The following is a 13,229-nucleotide window of genomic DNA, read 5'->3' on the forward strand; positions in this document are numbered from 1 at the left end:
CGGATCCGAAAATTACGGATCCGCAGATGGTCGGCACCTCACGCAGCGACCTTGCTACTCTCCATAGGAAATGAATGACTTCCGGTTTACCGGCGGTCGTTTGTCGTGTGCAGTGTGAAGGCGGCTTAAGGTTTGTTTTCTGCATCGGCGGCTTTTATTTTGACGTAGGTTAGAAACGGCTGCTTGTCTGAACGTCAACGCGAGAGGTGAGGTGCTATGTTAAGCGTGACTGCATCAAGTCTAAACAAAACCTGCTGTATCAGGAGATACAACTGAGTACTGTAGAGTATTGCTTTATCAATACGGGCTTGTCTAAGCTCACTTTAGTGCAAGGCGTCGTGCACTCGTGGTTTAGTTGCTCCTTGGGGAGGTGATTCACATATGCAGATTTTAGAGCTCACTAGCCTTGAAACGACCACCGAACTTCTTTGGAATTTCTAAAGCAATTGTTTGTCTGTGTGCGAAAACGAATCATCAGACATCAAATCTAATGTGTGTTGACGCAGTACGAATCAAATAATAAATAGTGATTAGCAGTAAAGTGATTTACGACTTGTAAACAAAGAAAAAAAAACGAAACCAATGTAGATGAATGTCAATTCTGTCATGTTACAAATGAAACCAGTGTCAGTATGAATACATCGTAGTTATCAATATTACGAGAAATAAATCAATTATTCAATTATTCATTGTTGACACTGTTGTGAATTTTACGTTAGCGTTCTAGCAGATAGCGATGTCTGAGAGTGGAAGTAGAATCAGGGACTGGGACTGGAGTAGTTCACAGTGTCGTGCCAGCATGGATGAGATATTTTTTCGCCAGCATGACTACATTCAAGCGAAAAGTAGTGAACACAAGGAGTTCTGGACTTTCTTTGAGCGCTTCCAACGGTTTAAAGGCAAAAGGGAGATGGTGGGCTCAAAACCTAGTATGGCAGAGTTACGGATGAACCGTGCAAGTGACACAGTGGATCTTGGGCTCCCAAATGAATACGATGCCCGATACAGGATCAACATATTTGTAAACACCAAAGACTTGGAGGATCGTCTCGGACACAGGGACTACCCGACCAATCCAACCAGGCAGGCGGTCACAGAATGTCGCATTGGCCTGCTTCATTTTCTAGATTTCACTCAGAAGCAGAGCTTCTGTAAACTTCTCAAGCTCCAACGTGACCAGAAGAGCCTGCCCATCTTCCATTACCGTGACCGAATTGTGGAACTGGTTCAAACACATCCGGTGGTAGTGGTGGCAGGAGACACCGGCTGTGGGAAATCCACCCAGGTGCCCCAGTACCTGATGGCGTCTGGTTTTAAATATATAGCCTGTACTCAGCCTCGCAGAATTGCGTGCATTTCCCTTGCTAAGCGCGTGAGCTTTGAAAGTCTCAACCAGTATGGTTCCAAGGTGAGAAACAGTTTTTTATATATTGTGATATCAGAACTCTGTAGTAACATTTTAGAAGAATGTTAAATGTATCATGCAGGGGAGGCGCCAGAGAATTTTGAACGCAGGTGCTGAGGGCATGCCAGTTTATTTACAAGGGGAGTTGAGCCTTTACATATAATATTTTAAAAATATTTCTTGGGCTTATGTTTGTAATCATTTTTAATTTCATTTCATAAAATTAAAATGCTCTCAGATTACAAAATGAAATGATTCTGCATAGATATTAATTGAACACTTCAGAATATCAGTCAATGCCAATACAACATGCCAATGCCAATGTTTACCAGACAATACTTAATAATAGTTACTAGTAACTATTTTGACTCTCAAACCACCAAGACAGTGCAACTTGCATTTTTTTTAAATAATTTCATGAAGTTTAAGAAGAATCCAAATAACAAAATAAACAATCTCCGAACCATTTTACATATACATAAAAACCCCCTATAGCACCAGGTATTTACCAAATAACACCACTTACATTTTGAAGTCTCAAATCAGGACAATGCAGTGGTTGATGGAAAATTTATCAATGATATGCCTCACATGGGTATTTATGGAAAGGTTGATTTGGTCCCTCATCTGGTTTTGGCTTTATTTCATTTGTTCTTTTAAATTATTAACTAAATTATTAATTAGGACATATTGCTTTAAGAAATGTTTGGGGATACTATGGGGGAGCTTTGTTCTTTCTTGGGGATGCTGAAACACCTGCTAGTCCCTCTCTGGCATTGTCTGCTCTCCTTTGTGGTAGAGATTTTGCATTCAGACAGCAGTAAAATTACTGAAGGTAATTGTCTTAGTGATTGCACTGTGGTTCTATGTACCTTCCTGTAAAAGACAAAGAACACTTAAGTAAGTTGCTGCTGCCTATTGCCTATAAAGTAACTTGCTTTCATTATTGTTGACATGCTATTAAAATCTTAAGAACCAACAGCGACAAACAAGCAACTCTTCATGGTTTCCAGTACTAAAACCTTTGCAAATACACTACAAATTGGCATCAAGGATCATACTAATATGGAAAAGTATTTTTTTCCTATAGAAATTAGCTTGGTTTCTTCATTGCCTGTGTACACAAGGTCACCAGAGGTTATTCTATAACTTGCAATACCATGAGACAATCAAGGTTGTTAATGAGGCTATTGAAAACACACTTCATCCTTCAACAGAATGTTGTTGCTGAATACTATGCTTTTAGTAATGTAGTTTAAGCATCTGGGGACACAATATTTTAACAATAACAATAAACCATAGTTATGATGAAATATTTTATGGCCAATTAATGGAAAATAGGCAGGCAACAACTACTCAAATAATTCTCAAAAGATGGGACTTTCAGATTTTTCCTTCTTTTCCTTCTAATCACCATCTTAAATTAGGCATCATTGAGAGGGTGGATGCATATTGCTGACTGAACTACCAACAGACAGTAATTCCCTGGTAAACACTCATGCATTATATTCTGTGCTTTGTGGAGCAACTGTTTCTACAATTTGGATAATGCTTACCTCTACCTTTTTTTTTTCAACAAAGAATGCTTGAGCCAACTGCATTTATTTCCCACAAAGGACAGTTTAGGTGTTGTGTATGGCCTAGCTTCAGCAGCTGCTCCATTTCAGAAAATCCTAGCAACAGTATTACCAAATGTAGTCAATTACCTGGATGATCTCATTATTTTGGCTTACATACAGTGTGAAGATAATTGCACAATGTTATTCAGTACATATAGATTGTGTCCTTTCTGGTCATACAGTGTCTGTGCAAGCTGCATTTCCAGGTAATAAATAGTTCAGTGCAATTCTCATACCTCAGTTCCTAAAAAGAGACACCATCTTTGTTCACTTCTTCAACTGGTATCATGGTTTAACTAACTCATTCAAAATGTTTCCACAATAGTACAGCCATTTAGAGCTTGCATCAGACAAGGTACTGCGTTCATCTTGTCAGATAAAGCTTGGAAAAGCTTTGATATGGTTAAACATTTCTTATTCAAAATTTAGACTTTGCCTTTTTTGAGTCCAACGTACTTGCTATTATTATGCAACTGATGCATCTGAATTAGTGCTGCACTGTAGTTAATCAAATACATGAATACAGTAATTAACACTTTGGCTTCAAAAGCACCATCACCATTCATGCACTGCAGAACATACATTTTTGACAAATGAAAAGGAAGCCTTTGCTGCTGGAAAATGGATAGCTTTTTCTCCTGCATACTGATCATTTGTACTTGATAGTGTTTTTTTCTGTAAAGGCACAGACCATGCTGAAATGGGAATAGCACATTGGGCTGCATGATTACTAGGCTTCAAATATGATGTGACTTACTGCTGTGGTTCACAAAGTTGTATTGCAGGTTGTTTCTTGCCAACTTTTCCAAGTTTTTCTGGCAAGTATCTTTCTGATACTGAAGTTGAGTCCATTGCATTCTTGTTTTTGTAATGTCCTCTTTCTATAACTAAGATTGCTTATGCCTGTGCATCGTGTTCAGAGTTGAGTGCATTATTGTTTATGGGTGGCCTCCTTTTACAGCAGCTGTGAATACCAGTCTGCACCTGTGTTTTACATGCACCAATTGTCTATCATAGTAAGTAGCTATTTACTATTACAACTCAGAATGTCATCTTTCCTGACATCTGCCTTCAGTTGATTTGGAAATCCTTTTAATATTTTATCTGATAATTGATGTCATTTGTTTCTGAAAGACAGACATTTAACACACATATTTCAGTGTACCAATTTCTCTCTAATCTCTGCTATTTACATGCAAACTGTGCTCATTTACTTACCAACTGTTCTCCATGTTGTGGATGTTACTAAAAGTCATCATAGAGCTTTGCCCATTTAGTTTGTTCTTTCATCTGCTTTTGAAGTGATTCTTGAAAATGAACCTGTAAATATTTTTTTCAATTTAGTCTTTCCCTCTGTCAGTTCTTGAATTATTGGATTGGTATTCAGCACGTGAAACACTCTCCATTTTGGTTGCAGGACTATGTTACTTCGTAATAAAGTTAAGTGAAAAAACTCAAACTATTATATATAGACAGGTGCAATCAGAAATATTCAACCCTCTCACCTCAAAAGACATTATAGTGATGTTGATTAACTATAATGACAATACATGTTTATCATAAAATAATAAACAACAAAAAAAAATTGTTGACACCTATTATTTTTTATTTATTTTGACAACAGTAGTTGACTTAACTTTGAAAACTCTTTTAACACACATGCAGTATTTTTCAACCTCCAGCTTCAGTATGAGCATCCTTTAGCTTTTATAACTTCTACCAAATGTTTCTGGTAAGATTCTTGCAGATCTCGGTCGGAATCTTTGCCCATTCTTCAAGTGCAAAAGACTCTAGCTTAGTGATGTTTAATGGCTTCCATGCTGCAGCAACCTTTTTTTTTTTAAATCAAACCAAAGATTCTTAATTGGATTTAAATCTGGTGACTGAGACAGCCACTCCAGGACGTTCCAGGATTTTTTTCAACCAAGCTTTGGTTGACTTGGAGGTGTGCTTGGGATTATTGTCTTGCTGGTAAGTCCAATGATCACTAAGGTTTAATTTTTTTCAACCGATGACATCAAGTTCCACTTTAAAAATGCCTTGAATTTCTGAGATGCCAGGTACCCAATCAAGCATAAAAACAGTCCAACATAATCAATGACCCACCTCCATGCTTGACCGTGGAGATGGTATTCTGGTCATTAGTGCGGCCTTTCGTACGTGATGTATCGCTGGCCTATATGTCCAAACAGTCAATAGAACTGTCTCCTGAAACTCTGTAGTCTTATCCACATTCCTCCTGGCATATTCTAATCGACTTTTGATGTTCCTTGTGGTCAAGAGTCCATGAAGTCCTTGTTTATATATTGCACATCTTATATTTGCCACTGAAGCACGTGTACATCATCAGGTCATCCTATTTCTTTCTTGTTCTGTCTAAGTTGGTACAGGGCCTTGATAAAAAAATTTCATCACCAACGGTGTCTGTTTATACTTTTATGTATGTGTTTGGAAAAAATAAACATTTTTGTAATTCTAAATTGTTATTTAGATCATTTATCTGTAGAAAATGACTGCTCATATTAAAACAATAGTGTTGCAATTTTTTTTTTACTTCAAGTAATGTAAAGAAAACAAGCTCACATTTATTTTTAAATTGCACAATACTATTGGAATTCTGTTATACTATATTTTAAACTAGGATAAAGATTTTAAAAAAGCAATATATGGGTGAATAATGCACAGAAATTCAAGCAGCTCCATTTTGCTTGATGGCTTCTGACCTTCCATCTTCTTATTGATTTCAATCCAGTAGTTTTTAGTTGTTTTCAGGTCTGGAGATTAGGCTTGGAATTTTTTTCTTGATGTGGTGGTCTTCCATCCACACTTTAATTGACCTGGCTGTGTGGCACGGAGCAATGTCATGGTTAAAAAAAAAATCCTTAGATTTGGGGAACAGAGCAGAATTAAGCAACTTTTTTCCAGACAACCTTGCACATTGTAATCACATAATTATTTATTTATTTTGTTATTGACTGGCGCATGAATCAAAGACCAATTTGCCTGATTTCAGTCTTAATGAAGCACCCCAAGATCATCACCAGTTCTCCGCCAAATTCCACAGTGACATTAGACAACTAGCTGTTGGACAAAGGTGACTTATCTGAGAAAAATGGAATTTATGGTCAAATCATTATGATATTTTGCTAACATTAGCCTGGCTCTTCTTTGCTTTTCATTTATGAAGTTTTTTCAAGCTTTGCCTGACTTGGTTTCTGCCTCCATGAGCCTGTTTCGAAACATCCTTGCCATGCACTTCACCCCAGCTGCCTTTTGCCATTCTTTTTGTAAGTCATTTGATGTAATCCTGTGGATGTTGAGGGTCATTCAAATGACTTATTGATCATCCCGGTTAGTTAAAAGTCTTTTTCACCCTCTGCACCTTGTCCTTGATCTTATGAACCGCTGTCTTTGAATTTTTAAGGATAGAAACAACCTTACTCTCACTGTATCCCTCTGCCAGTGAAGCCAGAATTGTACTCACACAGAACTTTTCTTTTAAACTATTTTGGCCTTCTCAATAGGTATTATTTGACTCCACTTATGTTTGAGGTACTACTAGCTCTGTTTTTGCCATCCAGCTGGAGTTTACTTTTAATCATGGCTGAAAAGGCTTCTTTTTCCCCATGTAGCATGTTAAACATGCTGTGGGGGGAAATACAATTATTGAAACTTATTAAATTTATTCATCAGTAGGAATGATATACTGTCCACTTGCAAAGTGGGGGTAAAAACCATAGGTGCCTAGGTGTCCGTCATTCACTCACAATAAAATAACCAACTATCTGTGACAAGTTATGATTATTTACTTCCTTAAACAGCAATGTAAGCAGTGTTAGATTTAAATCAAATACGTAGCATATATAATACAACTCATTTAATCATACTGATGTTTTGTTTATTTCTAATGCTGTGACATAATGTCACTCTGTTAACAGGGTGAAATTTACTTGTGTAGCACTTTTAACAATGGCTTTTGTGTCAAAGCAGGTTTACAGAACATAAACATACAAAAAAATACAAAAAGTTCATTATACAAAGATTAATATAATACAAAATTTTAAGATAACTATTCGACATATTTAAATGTGATTGTATTTACATTTACGGCATTTTGCAGACTCCTTTATACAGAGCGACATACAAAAGTGCTTTTAAGTCTCTATCATTGATTACATTAACTCTGGTTTACTAGGTTACAGACTTAAGATACCATGAGCCTAAAACACTGTAACTTTTTTAATATACACACATACAACCAACAGGGGAACAAGTGCTAGTTCAAGTATTTCATGAAGAAGTAGATCTTCAACCATTGTTTGAACCAACTCGGTGCCAGAACAGAAAAGAGTTTTGTTGTATACCTACCTCTTACCTTGAGAGATGGTGGGACCAGTCGAGCAGTGCTGGTAGCTCTGAGGGAGTGGGTTCATTTTCGGCTTTGTAGGCAAGCATCAGGGTTTTGAATCTGATGTGTGCAGCTACCGGAAGCCAGCAGAGGGAGCGCAGCAGCAGGTTGGTATGCGCAAACTTGGGCAGGTTTAAAACAAGTTGTGCAGCTGCATTTTGGATCATTTGCAGAGGACGAATTGCATTTATAGTTAGACCTGCCAGTGGCAAGTTGCATTAGTCCTGTATTGAGATGACAAGAGACTGAACAAGTACCTGAGCAGCGTGTGTGTGTGAATTTCAGGTCTAGATCTTGTTCTTATTTGTACAGGAGGCACTTTAAGGGAAAGGAGGGTTTTCATACTTGAAGTTTAGTCCAAAGCAGAGCATAGTTCACAAGAAATGGTAATATAAAAGCTCTTATGCAGACCAGTAGAGACTACCTGAGCCTAAAACATTGTCCCTGGACTGAGTTTAGTTGCATTGTAACTGTGCCACGTGAATTTCTGTGAATTTCAACACAACTCGTACTCAGGTCCACACTTGTAAAATAACCTGTGTGTGCTCAAAACGGTGACATCATTAATGTCAAAAACACATGTACCATGAGCAGCAGTGAAACATTGTGGGACAGAGAAGAGGTGAGGTAAGGTAAATGAAATTTTTAAAAAACCTGACCAACACTGTGGGTTCTCTGGGAATAGTTTGAACTGCAGCAGACATTAGAGGTTGGGCCATGTATCTTTTGTTCTGGGGTAGAGTCAGCTGAGCACTTATTTTTATGTTGTGATGAGATTCAAATTTAGATGTCTGGATAAAATATATACTTCTTTACTGTGACTTATGTAAAGTGTCTTTAAGGCAATGTGAATTGTTAAGTGCTCTACAAATTATTTGAATTGAAAATTTTATTTGTCTGATTGGGTACAAAACATATCAGATGTCATTTGTTGCCAGCCTTGTAATACTGAAGGGTAAATAGTATATTTACAGAAAATGAATCTAAAAATGATGAATTTAAGAAACATGAATGATTGTCTTTATTTCTTTACCAAATATTTCTCTAAGATTTTATTTGCAGTATTTCTTGCCTAATTTATTAAATGTAATCTATAGGCTAAAACAATATACCAGTATATGTCTTGTCAGTCAATAGACATTTATAGCATAAAACTGACAGATCACAGAGTGTCAAATCCAGTGTCTCATGTTACTATCTGCTAAATACTGATATACAGTGTTAGAAAATATGTTACTAATTTTCTTTAACAACAGGAATAACATTCCTACCAGTATTTTATATTTAAAAAAACTTCTAGTCAGATTATTAATACATTGAAGTACCAGGGACTTAAAAAAAAAATCAGCAAGCTATGTATTTCTATATGCCTATTTTTCCTTAGGTTGGCTACCAGATCCGCTTTGAAAGCAGGCGCACATCAACCACTAAACTCCTGTTCCTGACTGAAGGTCTGCTGCTCAGGCAGATACAGCATGATCCTGTGTTATCCCAGTACAATGTAGTGATTGTGGATGAGGTTCATGAAAGACACCTGCACTGTGACTTTCTGTTGGGTGTGCTGCACTCCTTGCTTAACCAGCGACCAGATCTGCGCTTAATTCTTATGTCTGCCACCATCAACATCAAACTCTTTTCCAGCTACTTCAACAATGCACCTGTGCTGCAGGTGCCAGGTAGACTATTCCCCATTCAGGTAAGCAAAAATAAAATCTGCAATGTCTGTGTTATTTTTGTAAAACAGCTTAGCTTTACAGCTGATGATGAATGACAGGTGAATTAATGTGCATGTTTTAATATATTGTTGCTTTTATATTAACAGCTTATACACAGCTCATTATGGTGGATTAGCCACGTAATCTTCAATACAGAAGAGTTGTCTCAGGGCTTGAAAACATGACCATTAAGAGTATCTCATAAAAAGATTTTGACAAAAGTAATATTTCATTTTAAAATATGCGTAAAATATTTTTCTCCCCTAGTGCCGGGCATCAGATGCATTAAAATACAGCTAATTATGCTAATACTTAAGAAATTCAGTTATTTTCTGAGGCTTAATCAAAAATTACATTTTAGTGTGTATAAATAAATAAAAATTCATCTCAAACAGTAAATTGTAAGATACAACTGTGTTGTTACTTCAACAGGAAAAGCACTTTTGAAAAGGATGTGAAACTTTGGCATTGACAATAATCCTACTGAAGATCAAAATGTGATCCAGCTTAGGACATTCAGATAATATTGTGACTGTTGCATTTGACCAAATAATGACCATTTTTTTTATTAATGTGGCTTAGTTTGCTTGGTACAACTAAATTCAAAACTGGTATTTGGAGATGGCATGATTTGTGGAATATGCAAACAAACGCAGGATCACAGCTTTTCAAGGAGTTAAGTCAAGAAGCTTATTGTCATTTCAACCATATATAGCTATATAGTTACAGTACATAGTGAAATGAGACAATGTTTCTCCAGGATCAAGGTGCTACATAAAACAAAGACAGGGCTAAGGACATGTAAGTAGTCTTAGCCTCATAAAGTGCAACTGTGCAACCTGGTGCAAACAGTGCAAGACAAGACAGTGCAGACACAAAGTTACAAGACAATACAAAAAGTTCAAAAAATGCAATACACAAAAGACAAACAGTAACAGAAACAGTGCCGATCGACCAGTGTATATACTGTATGTGAATACTGAATGTTCAAACAATATTTCGTGCAGTAAGATTAGAATAAACACAGTTTCATAGCAGCAGGTCCTTGGGATAACTTATAGAATTGTGCGAAAAACAGCAAATGACTGAAATATTATATAGTATGTGCGAAATGGCTGAGATATTGTACAATATGTGCAAAAATGGCTGAAATGTTGGACAGTATGTGCAAAAACAGCAGAAAGGTGTTCAAAACAGCATGTAAACAGTTTCATGGATTGTAAGCAGCATGTAAACAGTATTATGTGTGAGTGTGTGTGTTTTTGTGAGGGTCTATGCAGTCCATACAGATGATATGTGTGTATGTTGTGCTCAGTACAGTACAGTTCAGTTATTGAGAAGTCTAATGGCTTGTGGGAAGAAACTATTACACAGTCTGGTCGTGAGGGCCCAAATGCTTCGGTACCTTTTTCCAGATGGCAGGAGGGTGTAGAGTGTGTGTGAGGGGTGTGTGGGGTCATCCACAATGCTGTTGGCTTTGCGGATGCAGCATGTGGTGTAAGTGTCCATGATAGAGGGAAGAGAGACCCCAATGATCTTCTCCGCTGTCCTCACTATCCGCTGCAGGGTTTTGCGATCCGAGATCGTACAGTTCCCAAACCAGACAGTGATGCAGCTGCTCAGGATGCTTTCAGTGGTCTCTCTGTAGAACATGGTCAGGATGGGGGAGGGGGATGTGCCTTTCTCAGCCTTCGTAGGAAGTAGAGACGCTGCTGGGCTTTCTTGGTGCTGGTGCTGGTGTTGAGTGACCAGGTGAGGTTCTCCGCTAGATGAACACCAAGAAATTTGGTGCTCTTGACGATCTCTACAGATGATCCGTCGATGCTCAGCGGAGAGTGGTCGCTCTGTGCTCTCCTGAAGTCCACAACCATCTCTTTAGTTTTATCCACATTCAGAGAAAGGTTGTTGGCTCTACACCAGGCAGTTAGTTGTTGCACCTCCTCCCTGTATGCAAACTCGTCGTTCTTGTTGATGAGACCCACCACGGTCGTGTTATCGGCGAACTTTATACTATGATTCAATCTGTGCATTGCTACACAGTCGTGAGTCAGCAGAGTGAACAGCAGTGGACTGAGCACACAGCCTTGAGGAGCGCCAGTGTTCAGTGTGGTGGTGCATGAGATGCTGTTCCCTATCCGGACTGACTGAGGTCTCCCAGTCAGGAAGTCCAGGATCCAGTTGCAGAGGGAGGTGTTCATTCCCAGCAGGCTCAGCTTCCCAATCAGGTGCTAAGGGATGATTTGTATTGAATGCTGAACTAAAGTCTGTGAACAGCATTCATACATAAGTGTCTTTATTGTCCAGGTGTGTGAGGGCTAAGTGGAGGGCTGTGGCAATGGCATCGTCTGTGGAGCGGTTTGGACTATACGCAAACTGTAGGGGGTCCAGTGAGTCGCTCAACTCACTGGGGGTTCAGGGGGTTGCAACCAAGTGTACCGTTTGCAAGTTTTTCTTGGCAAGTAATATGAAATGTCAGAGGCTGTGCTGTATAACAGTTTGTGTCCTGTGGCCGTGTGAACGTTATGTACTGTTTCGGAAATATAGCAAATGCAATTAAATAGGTTCAATGTATGGTATTGAAAATAGGATGTGTTCAGGCAAATAGAAACCTAGCTTTCCTTCCCAATGCAGATTTATTATTTGATGCCTATACAAAGGATATTCCTGTGTCTTTGTTTAGGTGATATACCAACCCATAACTCAAAAAGAACAGGTGTCCCACCTGGAGAAGTTGGACCCAAGACCATACCTACGTGTGCTGCAGGGCATTGACCAACGATATCCCACTGAGGAACGAGGTGATCTTCTGATTTTCCTTAGTGGCATAGCTGAAATCTCCACTATTGTGGAGGCATGCCAAACCTATGCTGCACACACCAGTCGCTGGATCGTACTGCCTCTGCACAGCACCTTGTCACTGGCACAGCAGGATAAGGTAAATCACAGGGAAGAAGGTTGAAGAAGTTACAGTTATTAAAGTCACAATATTAGGTATCACAATAACGTAAGGCCCTTATCTGTAATGAAACGGTTCCAATCCCCCAGCAGATGCCTGAAACATTTGGTTGTATAGCTGTGGTCAAAAATTAAGATGGCAGAGATATTTTCATGGCAAAGATGGACTTCAGAAAATTATGGAGTATATCCAAATATGCATCATTCTCAAAACTTTTGGCCACGGCTGTAGTATAAAAAATATTCTGTACGTTCATACCTATGATAGTGTTTAATTTAGAAATTGGGCACAATAATAACTAATAATAAAATTGAATGATTACAATAATAAAAGTTATGTGAATTTCCTCCCTAAAATATCCATTAGTACTATTTTTAGACTTCTTTTTCTTTATTAAGTAATTTGCAACTTCTCTTTAGAATATCCAATATGCCACTGTCACTATATCTGCACTTTGCAGCCATTGTTGAGCAAAATAAGGGTTACTTGAAAGCAAGCACCATGATACCTGAGATTTGATCTGATAAACAACACCCCGCTACTAAGTAAATAACAGCTCAGTAGCATCTCCAGCATACTGTATACCATTTCTCTCAGAAGTAAGTACACCCCTCATATATTTTATTATATCTGTTCATGTGACAACACTGAAGAAATGACACTTTTCCTACAATGCAAGGTGGTAAGTGTGCAGCACAAGAAAGCCTGCAAACAGTTTACTAAAGACAAGCAGACTAAGGACATGGATTACTGGAACCATGTCCTGTGGTCTGATGAGACCAAGATAAATTTTTTTGGTTGTCAAGTGTGTCTTGTCAAGTGTGTCTTGCCTACGGTCATGCATGGTGGTGGTAGTGTCATGGTCTGGGGCAGATTGACTGCTGCCAGCACTGGGCAGCTACAGTTCATTGAGGGAATCATGAATGCCAACATGTATTGTGAGCTACTGAAGCAGAGCATGATCCCTTTGGAGACTGGGCCGAAGGGCAGTATTCCAACATGATAATGACCAAAAACACGCCTCCAAGAGGACCACTGCATTGTTAAAGAAGCTGAGAGTAAAGATGATTGACTGGCCGGCACTTTACTTGTGACACTTTACATTCTATTCCAGCACTGCTAGAAA

The 13,229-nt window shown here is 38.4% G+C and overlaps 1 protein-coding gene across 3 annotated transcripts in view; it reads left to right on the top strand.

Moving 5' to 3' along the window:
- Nucleotides 1–13,229, top strand: part of dhx34 (DEAH (Asp-Glu-Ala-His) box polypeptide 34) — a 26,275-nt gene continuing 13,046 nt past the window's right edge. For 2 of the 3 annotated variants that reach the window (XM_027174728.2, XM_027174731.2), the window contains exons 1-3: nt 1–1,408; nt 8,817–9,128; nt 11,828–12,082. In XM_027174728.2, coding sequence (XP_027030529.1) covers nt 737–1,408; nt 8,817–9,128; nt 11,828–12,082 — 1,239 coding nt within the window. In that variant the 5' untranslated portion in view covers nt 1–736. The remainder of the gene's footprint in view (nt 1,409–8,816; nt 9,129–11,827; nt 12,083–13,229) is intronic. The other variant, XM_027174729.2, reaches the window with a different exon arrangement.

Source organism: Tachysurus fulvidraco, chromosome 13 (genome assembly GCF_022655615.1).
Source record: "Tachysurus fulvidraco isolate hzauxx_2018 chromosome 13, HZAU_PFXX_2.0, whole genome shotgun sequence".
In the NCBI taxonomy this organism is placed as follows: domain Eukaryota; kingdom Metazoa; phylum Chordata; class Actinopteri; order Siluriformes; family Bagridae; genus Tachysurus; species Tachysurus fulvidraco.